Source organism: Saimiri boliviensis, chromosome 12, assembly GCF_048565385.1.
Source record: "Saimiri boliviensis isolate mSaiBol1 chromosome 12, mSaiBol1.pri, whole genome shotgun sequence".
In the NCBI taxonomy this organism is placed as follows: domain Eukaryota; kingdom Metazoa; phylum Chordata; class Mammalia; order Primates; family Cebidae; genus Saimiri; species Saimiri boliviensis.
Window position 1 is genome coordinate 56132426 of NC_133460.1, and position 20451 is coordinate 56152876.

At 41.2% G+C, this 20451-nt stretch overlaps 1 protein-coding gene across 30 annotated transcripts in view; it reads right to left on the reverse strand.

Annotated features, from left to right (window-relative positions):
- The window catches only part of KCNMA1 (potassium calcium-activated channel subfamily M alpha 1), a 765877-nt gene that overhangs the window by 123097 nt on the left and 622329 nt on the right, over nt 1–20451 (reverse strand). For 17 of the 30 annotated variants that reach the window (XM_010350447.3, XM_074382452.1, XM_010350448.3 and 14 more), the window contains 2 exons: nt 18383–18469; nt 11052–11128 (listed from right to left, as the gene is read on the reverse strand). In XM_010350447.3, coding sequence (XP_010348749.2) covers nt 11052–11128; nt 18383–18469 — 164 coding nt within the window. Of the gene's footprint in view, nt 1–575; nt 750–11051; nt 11129–18382; nt 18470–20451 lie in introns of all 30 variants that reach the window. The other 13 variants (XM_074382450.1, XM_074382449.1, XM_074382451.1 and 10 more) reach the window with 1 other exon arrangement.

Here is a 20451-nt window from a genome sequence, read left to right on the forward strand (position 1 = left end):
GGAATGAGGCACAGGTTAGAGAGACACTGTAAAAAGAAAAAAAAAATTACAAATATTTATATATATATATATACCCATCTGCAACAAAACTCTGTTGCATTTTGGGACCAATCTAATAAACTAAGCTCACTAAAAGCAATTTAATGCTAGAGCTGGCTTGTTCTCTCTACACCTTTTCCTTCCTCCCTTTGATACAATTCAATTTACAGCCATTCCCAAAATATTAAGATGTACACTTCCACATATCTCTGTATTAATACAGTGGGTGATACGCTGTCACTTTAATTTCCATTTATATTTATTTAAAGGAGAGAGAGGAAAGATATCACCAGATGGTAATATCACAGTCCTGCAGGCTATTACGAGAAGCACAAGTTAAGAAAATCAGAAGGGAGTCCTTCCTCAGCACGTCCACAGAGACACAGGCAGCTGGGGTAACATGTCACCACACAGGAATTCACACTGGGAAGAAGACATCAGCCCGACTGACTCACAACCACAGGGCACAGCACAAAACAGGGATGATACCACAGACAGCACAAACACGGAACGGTGTGTGTCGAGGTTAAACTTACAGGCACGGAAACTGGTGGAGCAATCATTAACAGAGACAGAAGAAAGTGGGAAGGCTCTCTCAAGGGTGTCCACGTTACCACGCACACGGCCTGACATGCACGAGCAGTCACGCTCAGAACGTCCGCAATCAAAACAACATGCCCGTCTCATTCTCTTGTAGATGGACATCTTGGCTATAAACGTGTGGTTGGATGGAGGAGAGGAAGAGCGGTAGTTAATGGCAAGGTCACACACAGCAAGGCAGCTGGAAGGGAGCTGAAGGGATTTAACACAGGTCTTAGTTCACTTTAACAGTCTTGACCCAGAAAAAAATGCAGAGTGATTGTTGGTAACAGTTTGGTTGTACATCAAAAAAGCAGCGAAAATATAAATTGCCTTTATCGTCCCCCAAGGCTGTTGCACATGATTTTTCTTCCCTAAGTAAAGCGGTGACCACAGGAAAAGGGCATGGTTGAATACACTCGGGTTCTTGAAATGGGAAGAAGAGCAAATTACAGACAGCAAAAAATGTAACAACACTTTTCCCCTGATACGATGAATACAGGAGGACAAAATATATACACTGCCAATCAATTAAATTAATTGCTTATTTGGCATAATAAATGGTCTTTGCAAGATGCAAAAACATCTAATATGTAGGCTTTCTAATTTCCATCCATTTCTGGGCATTAGGCAGAGGCTGGGACAAGCTTTCATCAAATTAGATGGGAAACGATTACGTGTTAATATAGAATCTGAGGATGCCTTTGCTGAACTTCCTGAGAGTGAGTTTACATGATGGCTACAGGAATTTAAATTTACTCTTGACAGAACAAATATCCAAATCTGTCCATATAAGAAATGCAGCTACTCAAGACTAATGTTGCAGATTTGACATTAAAGGCAGCTCACAAATAAGAAATCACCAAAAGCATATGAGATGTTGCTCTATTGGAATGCATTTAGCTACTCATGGGTGTATTTTTCTGCTTAAAGCTGAGAGGATCTGAAGATCACATCTGCCTTTCTCTCCCCACCCAATAGAAATTCAGAAAGCAATCAGACTAGTGGATAATCATATTCTTTATATACATATATATAAAGAAAATATTGGCCAAAATCAATTAAAAATGAGAGAACATGAAATAAAAGAACAGGTTTTGTGTGAAATATCTTAATGCAATTTGCATGCAGCATTGATAGCTCTTCTAAAGCTGGTATGGTAGGTTCTGCGCTGCCTGGGGATCCAAACTGAGTGGTAACCTATCAAAGTTGCTGGAAGTCAGCATCGTAGTTTCCAATGCCCTTCCCCTTTGCCATTCAAGCCAATTTATATTTCAGTACAAGAGAAGGTTTTTGTACCTCATTTTGATGCTACAACAGGCAAACATGTTTGCTTATCACTTAGCATGAACTGGCCTGCTTCTCTCACAAGGTGGGAGAAGAATTCACATTTATTCTATGCACGACTGCCAAACAGTGAAACTAAACTGAGGAGGTGTTTTTCCCCGCATCCACACCTTCCATTTTGAAAAGTCGTTTCCCCCCGCCTCTTTCTTTTTCTTTGTAGAGAATGGTTGCACTTTTATTTTAAAATATGGCTTGTGGTTTTGCCCTCTTTGAATGTTACAGTCACCAGGAAGAGGGGTTTTAAATCTCTCAAATGGGTCAAGTCCTGTTCTAAGACCTTTATGACTTGCCATACAGTATATTTGTCAAGCAAGGGTAACGTTATGATTGTGAAGAACAGGCACTGGGGGAGATGAATGAGAGATCTCTTCAGCAGCACCTCCATTCTTGTAAACTTGGCTCACATTTTTAGTGACATGTTCTTTTAGTGTCCTAGCTAGTCTGTTGTTCAGATCATCATGCAGCCCCAGCCCTGTTCAACAGTGGTATATCATTCCTTTGAGCTTTAGCTTTTACCAAAAAAAAAAAAAAAAAAAGTTCCACTATAGCATTTGAATCAGAGGAATTTAGAAGGCATGGTGTGAATGCCCAGACATCCCAAACAAACAGCAATGGCTAAAGTCAAGAAAGGGAAAAAAGTCTTCAATTAAAGTCATGAACACAAATTTATCTTAAATGCATCCAGATCTGGCATACAACCTGCAGACATTCCCTTGTTTCCTCCTTCTTAGTTCTTTTACTGGAAATATTAATTTGTTATTTACACAGAAGAGGAAAACAAGAATGATTTTTTGTTTCACTGCAGATAAATCGTTTTGAAAAACAATTTTTTTAATCAAATGCTGTAGCAGAAGAGAAGCCCATCAAACTCTGGAATGCTATGCTTCTCATTAGCAACAGTCCCTGGTTTTCATTTCCATAGTGCCATTTTGGGTTTATACACAATAATAGAATCTGACACATTTATGGGGAAAGAAAGATCTTATAAATATACCATCTATAAGGATAAGGGGAGGGATGATGGGGATGAAATAACTTTTGAAACTATTTTTTTCAGAGGCAAATGGATCAGGATAGGTGATGTAAACCTCCTACTTGATATAAGTTCAGGAGGAAACACAGCAACAAACCAGTGGCTCTCAGGGACTGTTTGCAACTGTTATTTCTGGTGATCATGCATTGTTCTAAAATTTCTTATTGTTAGCATGCAGGAACAGGCTGAAACTGGTCATCGAAGCAGCAAAAAACCATTTGCTATAAGAAGATTAACTGTTAATTATAAGCAGTCACATTCGAAAACAGCATATGCATAAAAAAGAAAACATGCTATTACTCGTCATTCCTTCCCAGTCATTTTTACACTCACACCAAACGCAAAATATAAATCTCAAAAGACAAACAAGTACCACCACACACACAAAAAAAAATCAGCAGGAATGATCAATGAGAGGCTCAAAGACAAGACAGAAACAGTTAAAAACAAATGAGCCCCACACGTTGACAAACCTTCATGAATCAGAATGTTTAGATCAAGGTGCCACCAACTGGGAGGGTGGCTCTTTTTCGCTACTGCTGGCATAGTCCATTTCCATTGACTCCCTGTCAGGTGTCTTCACCTAGAGACTTCTGGGTCCACTTTCTTAAAAGGTAAGACCTCCCATCTGGTGGAGTGATTGATTCATCAGGCTTGAAGGATATGAGTACTGGCCAGGAAGAGATCTCCTCTGGACCATTATACAAATCATGAAAAAGCTCTTTAACTAAAAGCTGATCAGGAGTTGTCTCCCTGGTGGTAGATGTTCCAGAAGAATTGAACACTCTCTGTGTAAAATTATACTCTCAAGTTGTAAAACTAAATTATGTCTAAATAAAGCAGTGGACTTCCTAATTTGTAAATTACCAACACTCATCTCTCTCCAGCTTCCTAATCCTTCAGTTTTGTTTCAGGGAGTCATGGATATTCAGAATGACTGGTGTTTTGTTTCCATTTCTCAATGATTGTTTCCTCTTCTAGAGCTGATTTAGGTTAGAAGGTTAATTTTAGATACAAAGAGTTCCACTTTAAGTTCCCAAGGTTAGGTCTCAAAGTGCAACTTTGAAAGTTTCAGGATTTATTTAAAACAGAAGTAAGTTTCTTATCTACTCCCTGGCCACACAAAACATCCTCTCTCCTTTGGTGTTTGCTAATTTTCCTTCTTACATAGTCACCCATTGTTCCCTTCCCAAATCCCAATTCTCAGACAAGGTTTTCCCCGGGAAGTCAATGGTAATACAAAGTAGATCTATGAGGACATCTAGTGGATCGATGTGGAAGAGCAGCTAGTTCACGGACAATTGGAACTAGCCTTTCTCCAAAAGGAGCAGAAAGAGGGCCCTGCTGTCTCTAAGAATTGAAATATGTGCAGTGTCATTTCAATTCAATGGCTTCTCACGATCCACAGCAGATGATTAGAGGTAGGGGAAATGAAAGGGTGAGAGGTCCTAGGAGATGAGCCTAGGGTCTGCAGCCACAGCCAGCACAGTAGGACTATTTCAGTGGCAACAGACAGGATCTCCTTAAAGCCCTGCTGCAGCTTCCTCAGACTAGGGGCAGACAAGAGTGTGTCTCTGGCAAGTGTGAACACTGAAGCTATTTATCATTCCATCTTAGGGTTCCTGAAACTTCATGCTCAATTAATTGTCCCCATAGGCAAACAACTCTAGGAAAGCAGAAATACAAGGCTCTAGGGACTCAGTTTACCCTCTGGCCACATCATAAGGTTCTTGTTATTGGACCAGGGCACAGAGTCCATGAGGTTATGTGGTTGCTAAGAATTTGATCCTGGGTCTCATCTTCCCCAAAGACCTAGGTCCTAGAAGTTTCGCAATTTGAGAAAAAGCTTTTACGTGCTTTTCTTCACCACAGTGAAGTGGATATCCAACCAATATTTCCATTATGACTTCCTAGTACTATTTACAGAGATAAAATAAAGGTATTTTCCTAATGGACATCACCAAAACTATGTTTACTCCTGAGTGTTTAAAATAAAAAGATTTCTCAGAGGTGTTCTTGGACAACTTTTCCTGTATTCTCAAAGGCTGCTGTGAGAATGAGAACAGAAAACTGTTGGAAAGGGGCTGCTGAAGACGCAGCTCAGTTACTGCTCTTTCCTTGAGTCAAATGGATAATCGGCTGTCAAACTCAGGTTCTCTGCTGGCTGGCCTTTCTGAGCCAAGCCTGGAATGGAAGAAAGAATTGGATTCCATCCTATCCTCAGCACCATCTGCCTCCTGCATCAGCAACCAAATTGTCAGCCAATTTCCAATTGCAGAATCTTAATTTCCAGGATGGATTGGAAGGGGCAGGAAAAAGCAGTGCTGGATTGAGGAGCCCAGGTGGAGTTTTCCAACTGCTGGGGAAAAATATTTTAGATTTCAAATGAAATAAATTCAAGGGAAGACTGGGATGAAAGAAAAAAAACATCTGCCATTCAATGAATAGATACTTTGCAGGTCACAACCTCACTTTCAAAATCAGTCCAGTGAAGGAGGGATTATTTCCAAGCATAAACCCTGGAGCTACACTTCATGTGCTCTGAAGCAACTAACATTACTAATACAAAAATCCACGGAAGAAAAAGTCCACCAGGATTTAAGGTGAGGCCTTTGATGTGGCACGGGGAATCAGAGAATCTTCTTCCAAGTCCTATAAATGAGAATCGACATCTTCACTTAGCAAAATTCCTCCCATTACCTTCTGGAGTAAGAAGGAAGGTCTTCCAGGTGGTTTTCCAAAAACAGAGGAGAAAGAAAAAGCTAGTTAATGTTGGCAGCGCAGAACATGCTGAGCTAGTTGATTCTGCCCCCAGTGACCATATTGTGGCTGAGGAAGGCAGAAGTATTTGGCACTAGAGTTGTTGGTTGATTGACATCATGTTTTCTCTCCAATTCTGCAGGAGCGTTCAATTTAGTAGGCAACTCTGCAGGTGTGAAAGTGGGCCATGCCCTCAAGCCATATGTTAAAGGATTCTGTCAATGAAGAAAGCCACAGAGTCAATTTTGGCAAGATTGCACATTGAATTGAAGAAGATCATCCTTGTGTTTTGTTTTTAAAGTGAGCAATCTATACCATGCAAACACTGATGATTAACCCAAATCGGATGATCAACTTGCCTCTTTTTCTGCAAAGGAATGAGAGGACTGAATTTGAAACATCTTCCCCAAATTCCAGAGTCATTGGACTGAACTATGCCACAGACTGGGTCTCCTTTTCAGTAGAGTCTTACAAACATGAATAAAGACCCAAAGCTCAATGCTGGCCTTAAAAGCTCCTCCTCAATGGCCACATTTTGTTGAGTGAGAGGGCATCCTATTCCTTGAGTAAGTTAGAGGCTCAGACACTTACATTGACTTGTTCAGACTTAGACATAGCTCATTGTGGAAATGGAATATTCACCTCAGTCAGCTTTTCTGCCTTAAACAGGTAAATGTATCTTCCAAGATGTCTGACTAACACTCATATAGGAACTGAGTGTATCCTACTGAGTACTGACTAAAAGAAAAACTTTATTGTAAAGCAAGGGAACTTCATAGACTGCAGAAAATAATTACCACTGTGCAAATACTTGTCTCCATTAGACAACTGAGATACTTACAGTCCCAAAGTTGAGTAACCGGTTAATTATCTAGCAAGCACTTCTCATACAGAGAGGCATATACTGCAATAAATACATCACTCTATGGGATCTCTCTACTCCTATATGTAAAAATGTGCATTTTTACATCATGGTACATATTGTGTATATATATGTATACATATATATATATATATATATATATATATGACAACATGGGAATATATATGTGGCAAATGTGTTTCCTTTAGGAAAGGAATTCAAGCTTAATAGCAAAGGAGACCAAGTATAATTTATCAAAGGCAAGCATGACAATTACCCCAGCTGATAAAGCATCTAGAGCTACAGTGGTAATTACTTCAGTCTAATCAGTATCCCTTAAAAGTCCTGAGACAAGGCCTTCAATAGAAACACACTGTTGTCAAGGTCTTATTTTCAAATGGAAAAATAAGACAGTGCCCGAAGCTGACCAGAGCCTGGGGACTGGGGAGGATGCATGGAGAGCAGGTTCCCTGTGGACTCTCTGGCTCCAGGCTACTCTGTAGACTGCATTAGGAGATGAAGGAGTTGTGGCATGATGTCACTGCTACATGCAACATAAATACCAAAAGTAAAAAGGAAACTAAAACTGTACAGAAAATTAAAAGAGTATTGCTTCTAGAGAAAGACAGGGGGAACTGGACTCTGGGCTGCTGGGAACCCGTTTTACTCACAATATATCACTACCAGTGTGCAGTTAAAATAGAGTAGGGGCCGTATTCCAAGGCAGCAAAGAGAAAAAGAATAAATCAAAGATATGTCAATGATTTGAAGTCAAAGAAAATTCCTTCTAACACATCAAAGTAGACATGACTTGTCCCCTAGGAGTCCACACTTTGGCAAACTTTTAGAGGCTGGGGGAAAAATGTAAATTATTAGACAAGGTTTATTATACAGAAAAAGAAAATGGGTAAATAGTAGACCCTCAGAACTTGCTCCTTGGCCAGACAGCTGAATTTGACTCTTTTCCTTGATAGAGAGCTATGAAGAAATGGAAAGAAATGCAAATGTTAAGCTATACAATCACAGGATTTCCAGAAATGGAATGTCCACACCTGATATTTCTCCAGATGAGATGATGTGAAATGTTGATGGTTACTGAATGAAAGTGAAATGGGTAGGTTCGGGTGGAAGTGAAAGGGGAAGACTGGGTTGGGGAAGAAGGGTTAGGAAGCTGTGGGGAAGGGCCAGTGACCATCATGAGCTCTGCCCTCACGGAATCTATCATTCCAGGGTGAATTATTAATTCCTTCGACTAACAGGTTTGGACAAATGAGTATGTGGGTCAGCTGTCTTCTCCAACTTAGACAGGCAAACAAGCAATGTCTGTTTGAAGGCATGGGAGTCCCCCTAGTGTGTTATTAATAATCCTAGTTTCTTCTAATTAAAGTTTCTTTGCAACCAAAATGTATCTTCTCCAATTTTTCACTTGCCTGACTTACATGGGGAGGTTTATTTTCAATAATTCATTTTATTCTAATCACCCCCTCACCCCACACACACATGCCCTCTGTTCTATGGCCTTTTAATTAAGAAGAACAATATTTGGACAATTCTGATTGTCACATAGCCAAGGGCCTTTGTGAAATGAAGAAGCCGAGGTTCGGGGAGGAGGGAAGAGGATGTACAGAGAAGTAGGCGAGGCCCTTGTCACACTGGCGTGGCTTTGTAGAGGCAGGCCTTTTGCAGCAATTGGTGCAGTGCATATGGGAGATTACATACCGTAGTAGCTTTACCAACTTTAAGAGAAATGAAGAGAATAAAATTATTTCAAACAATTATGTGCCTCTCTTTCCAGGATGAAGCTAAGGTCTCCTGCTGTTTACTTGTCTGGAACCAAGGCAGAAAAATAGCCTAGAGGCCAAATCCTTATTTCTTTTTTCTAGGGATAATTTAGTCTGCTGTGTTCCCCTATGGTGTCCTATGAGGGACATTCCAATGTCAGAGCAAGAGTCACAGAAGTTCTCACTTCATCCTTCCACTTCTACTATTTCCTCCTGAGAATGCTCTCCATTCAAACACCACGGACATCTTCTAAGAACTAATAATGACATTTCCCCACTTAAAATCTTCCAATGGCTTCCTAATATAGGACTAAAACCCACACTTCTTACCATAGCAACACCCTCCCTCTCTAATCTCATCTCATACTAACTTCCCAATGCCACTGGCCTTTCTTCCATCCTTAAAACACTACAAACTCATTCCTGCCTCCTGACCTTGGCCTTTGCTCTTCTCCCTATCTGGATTGTGTCTTGGCCTTCCTGACACCACCCCGACTGAGGCCTTCCTGACCTTCCAAGCTATAAAGTAGCACCACTGCGGTATTCCTCAACCCTTAAGCAGTCTCTTCTCTCTTCTTAGCACTGGATGTCTCTGAATTTATTTACATGATCATGATTTGTCTACATTCACTGGAGTGAAGGTTTCAGGAGGGCAAGGAATTTACCTTGTTCACCACTCCATTCCTGGAACCCAAAATAGTACCTCATACAAAGAAGATACTCAAAAATATGTGAACAGTCAACCAATGTGTGAATCACAGTCTTGCTATATCCTTGATATTCTGTGGGATGAGGGTTTGGCAAATATTCTGCCATGGGTTACTGGTCTCACTTTCCTCCCTTTCCCAACCCCTCACTACTTGAGTATCTTTACAGAAGGGTTCGCCTCTTGTATTTGCTGTTCTCTCTTATTTGCCTCAACCCTCAGACTGTTGTGTATCTTCTGATTGAAATGATCTAGGAGATGTCCGGTCAACTCTGCTGTGTTGCTGTGTCTGCAACCAACTGAGCATGGCTGGGATGGACTGCCTGGTGAAGAAAGTCTTCTGATTCAGGGAGTCTTTGGGGGTTGAATGGGGAGTGAGGTTTGTTCTATGCCTTGTTCTCTCTTAGATGCTCTCCTTGGTAGGTTGTCAGAATTGGGGAATTCTTAGGTCCCAAGAAATTAGAGGCTCTTGTTTTGAGACATCAATAAACACTTATCTTGGTAAGAGTCTGGGGAAAGGAGACCAGGTGTGTTAAGTCAGTGGAAAGCAGGGGAGAAAACCCATGGGCCTAAGCTGCCCCATCCTGAGGGGATTTCTGCAGAAATTTCTCTAGACCAACAATGCAACCAGTGGAATTTTCCCCATGGATTGAGGAACTTGGTTATGCTCCAGCTGAGGGATATTTATAGATGACTGGTTCTACATTTTCTGAAGCCCCCTCTAGGAATACAGTGAAAAAGGTCCTTCCTTCAGTGGCATACCTCTTCTTTCTGACTTCTGCTTATGAAAAAGTATTTTATGGGATGATCTTTCATAATTTTTCTTACTCATCAGACCTAAGACTGCCCATCTCGCCTCTCCCTCCTGAAAAAAAATTATGAGAGCACCCAGAGAATCAAGAGAGGCCTTCAGGTGTGCCCAAATCCCTGTATGATGGCTGTGTGACTGTCTGCAATCTCATCCTCTCAAACTTGGAAGCTTAGTTCCTTCTTTTTGTAAAATGGGATTAATAACACCTCCTGCCAATTACATGGGGTTTGGGTAAGAATCAAAGCAATGATCATAAGAAGCTTTTAAAACACTAACTCACCATAGGAAGGATGGCACCATTATTTTTTTGTTGTTTTTCAAGGATTGAGAACGATTTCTATTAGACAATACAGCATAATCACTGCAAAAGGCACAACCTTCTCAAAGCAAAGGCCACTTAAGTTGTGGTATCTCAGGAGCTCACAATTCCACATTCTGGACTTACCCTATTTTTCTCAAGAGGCCATGGCAGCAAACTGCTTTAGAAGGGACTTGAGACAGGATATGCCAGAAACAACTGAGCTCGGTCCAGTCTACCCCAAAGAGTGATGACGACTGAGGTCAACCTTTGGGATGATGGCAATGTAAGCCCTTTGACAATGGAAAGTTCATTTCTTGGGGGCAGTCTGAAGGTATCACAGTTGCAAACTTTAGCCTGTGGTATTAAAACTGGCAGGAATTCCAAATGGAAAGAGTCAACTCTCACTTTGGAGATCAAGTCCTCAGATTTAGTTTCTCTCTCAACCCTATATAGTCAGGGGTCCCCAATCCACTGGAAATCGCTATACAAAAACACTTTGTTCTGTTCTCTATGGCTTAATTCTCCTCCTTATTATTCATCGTACTCATCTCTGTTAGACTAGACGCACCTACTGAGTCACCTCTAGGGTGAAGAAGCAGGGACTAGGCACGTGGTTCACTCCCAGGTGTTGACGGTGGTGATTTTTCATCCCCTGCTCTAACAAAGGGAGGACAGGTATTTATTTCCTATTCTTTAAACTGCTGGGTGAAACATAAACATATTCAAGAAAACTCTTGATGTTTAGTGTTTCTCTAACAAGGAAAGGGAAGGAAAAGGAATTTGGGGAATAGGAATGAGAGAGGGAGGGGACGGGGAGAGAAGCATTACTTACGCCGTTTGCAGCCACATTTTTTTATTCTTTTGGGATCTGTGATGTCATCATGACAGGCCTTGCAGTAAAAAAATGCCCTGGAGAAAGAGAATGGAAAAACTGACACGTTTCATAATCCACCCAAATGAAATGAGTCCCACATTTCCTCCATGGTGGTGCCAAATTAATGAAACACGCCAGCATTAATTTCCTTTCATCTTTTGAAAGGTTTAGACATTTACAGACGGAAATGTTTGTTGCAAGACCATTTATTTCAAACACAGGATTCTGTGATTTGAGTTAGTGCTCCTTTTCATAAACTTCCATTTGCAAAGGAACTGGGAAAAAAAGTTGCTGATGTGACACACTCCGTCTGCTCACTCGTCTTTCATTTTTGAAAACAGCCTTTGATGCTGCTTGTGGGAACATGTGGGCAATGAGCCCTGGGCCCTTGGTGGGGAAGTTAGATGCAACACCAAAAGTCCCACAGTCTGGTCAGATATATATTAGAGGGGGCAGAAGCGTGTTGTTTTCTCAGTCAAATAAAAATATCAACCTTGTCACTCTGAAAGCACCTTTTCTTGTCAGCCGAAGTGAGAGAGAGTTGAGGAGGGCAGGGAGGGGAAAATGAAAGACATGAGTCAGTGGGTTCCTCTGTCAAACCTCCTTCGGAGGTTCATAACTTATTTTATTCCAAAGCTGGCTGGACCAATTCCCATGCTATCCAGCCCTGAGAGCATGCACTAAATGAGGGGTTTCTTCTCACTGTTGGAGCAAAGCTCAGCTGACCACTGGAAGGGGGTGAGTAGAGGTTATTGAAGGAATAGGTGGGTAGAAGGAGAATGAGATGAAGCAACCAAAAAGAAAATCCCCTAATATGACTTAAATGTCTATAGGTGATTCCACAGTGCATTGGCTGTGTCAAAGATACTCTGGATAAGAAAAAAGATCATTCAAGCACTATTTGAAGTCACAGTGCCTAGAACAGCACCAGAAGCCTGTGCCCTTTCAGTACTGGGGAGGTGATACAATTCACTGGAACAAACCGTACAACCTTCTGGATCCAAGAACTAACAAAATCCCTGGCTTGGTGCCTTCACCACTCCCAACAGGAGATTGAATGCCAGCTATAAACATGGCTTTTTCTTGACCAGGGCTTCAGAAATAAACACAATTCTTGACCATTTGATTCTTAGGTTCCTTTTTATGTTTTCACAGGACTTGGATTTATAATCGGCACCCACTGGAAACCAATGTTAAGACTTTTGGACCCACAAGAGGTCTTGAAGATCTTGAAGCCAAAATCTCTGGGACTCAGTGTCCTCATCTGTAGACTAAGAGGCTGCCGTGGACTGCCAGTCATTCCATGCTGGGGCTCAGCCAGCCCCAGGACTTCTGAATCCAAGCCTAATGCTTGCTCTATCCTAGCAACCTCTCCACTATTTCTTTAAATGCCAGCTGTCGTCTATGTCACAAAAAAATAAAGAGAAAAAGAAATACTAGCTGACTGTTGACCTTGAGAGGCAATGTGGCTAAGAACCCAATCAGTCTACCTTGACGCAGGAAGCACGGGAAAGGAGAAAGTATCCAAGTTGGGGAAAGTAACCTGCCTCCACTTCCTTTGGCCATTTTCCCTCCCTCTTTGGTGCTCTTAACACATAATGATAATAATGGTAACAACCACATAGCTAATATTTATACAGCACTGACTACAAGTTAGGTGCAGTTCTAAGTATTTTATAAGCATTAAACGTATTTGATCCTCAAACAACCCTTTGAAGGAGGTATCATTATTATTTCTGTTTTACAGGTAAGGAAACTGAAGCACAGAGAAGTTAAGTGACCTGCCCAAGGCCAGACCACTGAGAGTACCAAAGCCAAGATTGAATTCACACAGCCTGGCATCAGAGCCAAAAGTCTATACTAAAGAAATGAAGAAATGATGATGAGCCTGAATAGACTTGTGAAAAGATAAAGTGTGCTTACTTCATGAACTAAGGTTGTATTCTTTTTAAGTGTTAGTTTTTAATGGACAAATAATAATTGTATATATGTGTAGTATTCAACATGTTGAAATCTGTACACAATGTGGAATAGCTGAATCAAGCTAATTAACATTACTTGATATATACATTATTTCACACACTTTTCACCTTTTGTGGTACCAACACTTAAAATCTACTGTCTTGGTCGGGTGTGGTGTCTGACACTTGTAATCCCAGCACTTTGGGAAGCTGAGGTGGATGGATCATGAGGTCAGGAGTTCAAGACCAGCCTAGCCAAGATGGTGAAACCCCGTCTCTACTAAAATACAAAAACTAGCAGGGCATGGTGGCGAGCACCTGTAATCCCAGCTACTCAGGAGGCTGAGACAGGAGAATCAGTTGAACCCAGGAGGCAGAGGTTGCAGTAAGCTGAGATTGTGCCATTGCACTACAGCCTGGGAGCCTGGGTGATAGACCAAGATACCGTCTCAAAAACAAATAAAACAAAACAACAACAACAAACCTGCCTTTGCAATTTTCAGGTACGCAATTCATTTTTAACTATAGTCACCACATTGAACAATAGATTTCTTGAACTTATTCCAAGTGTCTAACTGAAATTTCATGTTTTTGGTGGACATTTCCCCAATCCCTCCTACTCCCAGCTCCTGGCAACCACCATTCCATTTTCTGCTTCTATAAGTTTAACTTCTGTAGGTTCCACATGTAAATAAGACTATGTGATGTTTGCCTTTCCATGCCAGGCTTATTTCACTAAGCATAATGTCCTCCAGGGTCAGATAAGTAAGGTGAAATGAGTGAAATGAGGCCAGGGCCGGGGGGGTGTCCGTGGTGAGCCACAGTGGGCAGAGTATCTCAGCTCTAGCTGACCTTTGCCAAGTGACATTTCTGTGCAAGCACCATTCTCTTTCCCACCCATCTCCGCCTCTGTCATGCTCACCTTGCAAAGCCACTCCCTTGCTGCACACCTGCACCTGAGCAACCGAGTTTTGCTGAGGAAGAAAACATGCTGACTTCACTTTAAACCCATAGCTGGTGGATTCCAGGAGTCTTTCGCACTCCTCAGGATCTACCCCATTCTCCTGTGCTTGTTTTCTCACACTCCAAAACAGCTCTTTCTCCTTTCCTCTCCACTTGCTCCAGCTTACTGTACCTCTCCCACAAGCAGCCTTCAGCTGATGATCTTGCCTCATGCAAAATCAGGAGACCAGCTTTGTGTCCTTCAAGGCTGGCCTGTGTGATCTCTTTGTCCTCTGGTTTCCTGGTCTGCATGTCCAGTGGGAGGAGTCATCAGGAGACTGGAGGGTGGGGAGGGATGATGTCACCACCTTGACTCCCTGGGTACTCTCCTCACCAGGTCCATGAAATGGCATGAACAGCCTCTCTCTCTCCAGCTCCTGATAGCCCTCCTTCCCCTTGACCCTGCAGATCTCCACGGTGAAGGTGGCTCCCCTTTCTTGCTAGCTCTGGAGTGCTTAGCCATCCCTTGTTGATTTTCCTTAACTGTTTGCCCAAAACTTTATACAGTCTTTTCATGAAACTCTCCTCCTTTTTTAAGTGTGTCATCTGTTTCTTGCCAGGACAAGAAACAGCACCCACATTTACATTTTCATCTCCAGTCCACACTTATCCTCAGAACTCCAGACTCTGATAAGATCCAACTGCCTTTATGATATCCCTGTGTGTACATTTAGTTCACATCTCCTAGAGAGAATGCTTAACTTCCTACTAGCCAAAACTTGCCACTTCTCTAGTATCCCTCACCTTGGTTAAAATGAACACAATTTAAGCCTTGACTCTAGCCTTCATCTTTCATTTCTCTTTTTTCCCCTACTTCCATCTAATTTATGAGTGAATCCTGCACACTCTCTAAAATATGGTCTGAATGAGAACCAGTTCTCTTGTTTGGGTGTGGTGGTTGACATATGTAATCCCAGCACTTCGGGAGACCGAGGTGGCTGTCCAGGAGCCTTTCCTACTCCTCAGGATCTACCCCATTTTCCTTGTCAGCTGTCAGTCTGAGCTGCCATCATCTCTCACCTAAACTATGCAGTAGGCAGTGAGTCTCTCACCTCCTCTTCCTGCCCCATTCCTCTCATTCTCTACAATGCAGGAAGAATGACCTTTTCAAAATATACATCAAATCAGCTTAAAGCCATCTATGACTTCCATTTTATAACACATCCAATCTCTTCATAAAGTGCCTTAGGAGCCAGTCAGCCTCTGCCTCTCTCTAACCTCATCTCATACCACTCTCCCCACAGCAATCCCCTAGCCACACGTTCCTTCTTGGGGTCCCTAGCCACAGTGAACTTCTTCCCAGCCCATCTCCTCTTCCCATCTGATTCCTGCCTGATGGATTCTTTCCCCTCATCTCAATCTCTGCTCAAATGCCATCCCCTCTGAGAAGCTTTCACTTATAACCCAAGTCAGTGACCCAGTTGCATTAATTCTTTTACCATTAATTTTAAATATACTGTAATTCTTTCCTGTCTAGAATGTGAGCCCTGTGAGAGTTGGGACTTCTCTCCATTTTTCACCACTGTTTCCCCGGCGCCTTGTATAGAGCCTTCTAAATGTAAATGACTTACAGACATTTGATGGGTGAATTAATGAGTGAGTTTGAGAATGCTTCCCAGTATTGTTGGGTCTGCCAATTTTTTCAAGAGAAACCAATAATAAGGACTTTTATATAAAGGCTCATAACTTTTTTTCACCTTGGCAACTCATTTATTTTTTAAGATTTTGACTCAAAAGAATCATATGTGCAAGCCAAATTGAGTCACTGAGCCACCGTTTTGTGGCTCCTATATTAATGGATATGTTCCAAGGTTATTTAAAAAGGAAAATATTTGGTGGCAAGGAGGAAAGAGCAAGTGCCCAAATGTCCATCCTCAAGTGACCTTCTTAAGACTGCACTGGGATGGTTTCACTCATCATTTTCTAAAACACTGCATCTGAAGGTTTCTATGAGCTAGAATTCATTAACTTCTTTAGTTGCTTTTTTGCAGCAGAGGGTGCAAACTAAATACTAGATCATCATAATCCACTTTTCCATTTTTACAAAACTTGTTTAGTTTCATCCAAATCTCCAATGTCCTTTCTGTGGTTTTCTGCAGTTTTCATCTATTTGAAATCCCCTAACTGACAGCGTTTGCTCCGACACATCACACACCACAGAAAATTACAGGCTGGTGTTGTAGCTGATTGTGTCAGCATGTATTTGTGAATACCATAAAGCACTGAAATGAGACATATTGCACTCCCTAATATAGGAGGTAATTCGTTTTTTGGACGGCCTGGTATTTGTGACATTCATTAGTGAGAGATGCAATAGGAAACAGAATTACACAAATGGGAGTTTCATGTTATATTTGCTATCTGGGAGGTATACATGATATATAGTGCTCCTGTGCTCCCCAGCCTCCTGTACTTGGTGCTGAGATGCTGTTTCAAGCTTTTGTGTCTCACAATCTGGACAAGGGCACAGGCTTCTTCTCCAGGAGACCTGACTGCAGCAGGGAAAGAGGGAAGGTTCAGTCCCATTCACCCTAATTTCCCTTCTCAGGTATACCCAGTTCTCAGGATACACTTGAAGAACAGGGAGATTCCATGAACTGAGTAGGGAGATATTTTTCTCCAACAACTGAATCATGGCAATCTTTCCCCAATTTGCAGAAGTAAATTTTAGTTATTGGAGAGCTTAGTTTTAAGAATTCTTTCTTCTTCCATCATCCCACATTTTCTTTTTCCTGAAAGCTTCTGTGGCCAGTATAGCTTAGTTTGCTAAAGTCGGTAGGGAGGAAGAGGACCATAAGTATCTGTGGTCACATGTCATCATTCTGTGCTCAGCATGTCAGGTTCACCCCAGGCAAATAATTAAGAGCACAAGCTCTGGAACCAAACTTCCTGGCTTTATTACTCACTGGCAGTGTGGCCTTGGGCAAGTTAGTTAGCCAAGTTGTACCTCAGTTTCCTCATATGTAAAGTGGGAAATAGTAATGCTACCTATCTCATGGGGTTGCTGTGAGATTTTAATGAGTTTTAGATACAGAGAACCTAGTACCTAGAATACTGCTGGCGTGTAATAAACCCTCCTATTTAAGAATTCTTTCTTCTTCCATCAGCCCACATTTTCTTTTTCCTGAAAGCTTCTGTGGCCAGTATAGCTTAGTTTGCTAAAGTCGGTAGGGAGGAAGAGGACCATAAGTATCTGTGGTCACATGTCATCATTCTGTGCTCAGCGTGTCAGGTTCACCCCAGGCAAATAATTAAGAGCACAAGCTCTGGAACCAAACTTATTGTTAGTATTATTAAATTTGCCAGAAAGAGAGTGGGTTTTAGAAAAGAAAAGACCAGTTCCAATCCGGGCTCTGCCACTTACTTCTGTACCTCTTGGCCTTGGACAAATCACTTATTTCGATTTACAGATGAGGAAACCAAAGCTCTGTGTGTTTAAGAAAACTTACCATCCAGGGTTATTTTAAAGAGCAGCAATAAAGAATGCAGCACACTTAGCACAGGCCTGGCTTTGACTAGGAATTCATTCAATGAAGACAGTAGGCTTATATAAATAATGATAGACCTTCACAATTAATAATGTATTTTAAATATTTTATGGAATGTTATAGTTGAACTGAATGACCTGTCTGATCATTTGCATCACATTTTCTGCTAGAAAATTTCTTCAAGTTCATAGGCTAGAACCAAATACAACAATAATCCATGTTGTGCTGCAAAGGGTCCTGTGAATTTCTAGGTGGCTTAAACAGGTTTAAGGATACGAATAAAAATGTCATGACACACGCAGGCTGATGAAATCCTGTGCTGCACCTACAGTGGCATGACAATTAAGCTGACAACTTCGACCACTTACCCAGGAGGCCACAAATAGAAATAGAGCCAGTTTCACATTCCATCTGAAATTAATCCAAACCTTTTGAAATTCTATTTGGCAGGGACAGTAGAAAACTGATAATTCTCAAGTAAATTTCTCATATAATACAAAGAGAATTCAATAAGGAGCCAATTGTCTTGTTACGTTATTCTGGGTCATCAGAAATCAGGATGACCTTGAGCAGTCATTCAATTCTCTGAGCCCCCATTTTCTCCCCCATAAAATGAACGAGAGGGTAACTAGGCTCCCTAGTTCCAAAATTTTATTATTCTCATTCAAAGATATGGAATTGACTACATGAACAGGAGTCCATGGAAGTTTTTGTTACACCAATTGATGCCCATAGACAATGTTAAGGAGTTTTGGGGTTATGGAAGTCTGCCTACTTCTGTCGGTCAAGGGGTCTACGGTTGGGCCAGAAAGAAAGCCAGATGAAAATAAATTCTTACCTTTTAACTTCTTTGGCATCACTTGCGATGAAAAATCCTAAAGTACCTTCTTGGATCTTAAGATGATTCCCAGGATTAATTAATATACTGCTCAGTTAAAAAAAAAAAAAAAAAGAAAAGAAAAGACACATTTGTGAGGTCATGTTCTAAATAAAATATTTGAGGCTACACCGTACTGTTGTGTTTATAGGGGGCCCACTAGTCCAGTGCTTTCCCCAAAGATTTTTGTCCAAAGCCCGATGTCTACTGCCCCACACATTTAGTTGGATAATGCCATCATTAAGCACTACTGCTTAATTCCCAGGCTGGCATGCTCCCAGTTGAGGAAATCAAAGCAAATCAAGGTTTTAGGGCCAGGTTTATATAATGGGGCAGTCTAGCTGACATCATGGGCATATGATTTGAAGCAAAGTCCATCAGGATAAATTCCTTTTAAAACTGCTACTGGTGATCAACACAGAAGTATTATTGGCCTGATGAAGCTACTGCTATGCCAGTTTTCCATTAGATGACAGAGCATTAATGGGACCCCTATATGTATACATAAACATACATGTACACACACCACATAGTACCCCAGGGAATGGTACAAGACACCCATAACCAATGTGGAAGCAAACTGAACATCTTCATGACACTGATAAGGACATGGAAATTGATTCCATGTTCAGCCTTTATAGGAAGAACTGAATTTAACCAAACAGTTTTTTCTTTAAGTCAGCAGTTGGATATACTTAACGATTCCAGTCTGCTGTTTACAAAAACATACAGGGTGTTTGAATAAGATGTGTGTCTAGCATGTCCTAATTGAGGCAAATTGAGAAAACAAATGCAAACCACCCCTAAAGAAAACTTGCCCTACAGAGAAGTGGGAACCTAAATATACATTGTCCTATTTCAAAGTGGTGTAAATAGATTCACTGACCACGTTGTGCTTGGACTCACAGAAGAGACAAACGTATCCTAATCTAATAAATGGATGAAACAAACAAGTTTACTTCTCTGCAGATCGAAAGCAGAATACAAGAATGTCTTATGCAGAGACTGAGAAGAGAATTTAGGCTTAATGAATATCGAACTTGGGACTCTGAGTGAAGCAACAGACACAACAGAGGTATTCCTTGTTCTGAAAAGATGTTGCTTAATGAGATAATAGATATTTGGAATCAGTCTAAAGGAAGTTCTCAGCTACCCCAAACAATCAAAATATAAAGGATGGTAATTAACACCATGTAATCTTTTTTTTTCTACTGGTAAGCCATTCCAGGAAAGTGTTGTGATCAACAAAGTAACATGTCTGTAGTCATACAGGAAGGACCCAGGTGAACCTTTGTTCACCTGGTTGGGAGACCTCTGAGCAGACTATTATTGCAAAATAATTGTCTGCGGTCACAAGAACATCTACCATCACCTATAACAAAACCCGACAGGAGGAAACTGTATTTGTGTCATAGCTATTATTAACACTCAACAATAACAAAAGGCTATGAAGATTTGACTGTTCTGCCCTACAACCACAGGCAGCAATGCGAATCCTCCCAAATCAGAGAGAAGCAGTCCACGCAAATAGCACGGCCTGCGCTGAGTGGCAGCTCTCCATAGGCACCTCCTAATCACCCCTCCGCCAACTCTTCACATGAATATAACGAGCTCTCTAACTTTATGCAATCAGGAGGGCGAAGTGTCAGAGCACATACAGTTTAGATGAATCTATTTTTCAAAGCCAATTCAATATGATGTTTTAGAAAGGCAGCATTCTAAATTTTGCACATCTTCTTACCTCCTTTCCTGCAAGGCAGTTTTTACATGTCCTGGCTCTGCAATCAGAATTTGGGTCCAAATTCCAGCACTACCACTTAATAGCTGTTGGACTTTGGACTGTTATTAAATCTCCCTAGAACTCAATTTTCTTACCTACAAGAGTTGAATAATGGTGATAATAGTATTTGTTCAGAAAATTAAGTGAGATAATATATAGAAGGCTTGATGCATGTGGTTATTGCTCCTTTAATTCTTACCAAAAAGAAGAAAATATAAAGTGTATTTCATTTTCAACAAAGTTATCAGAA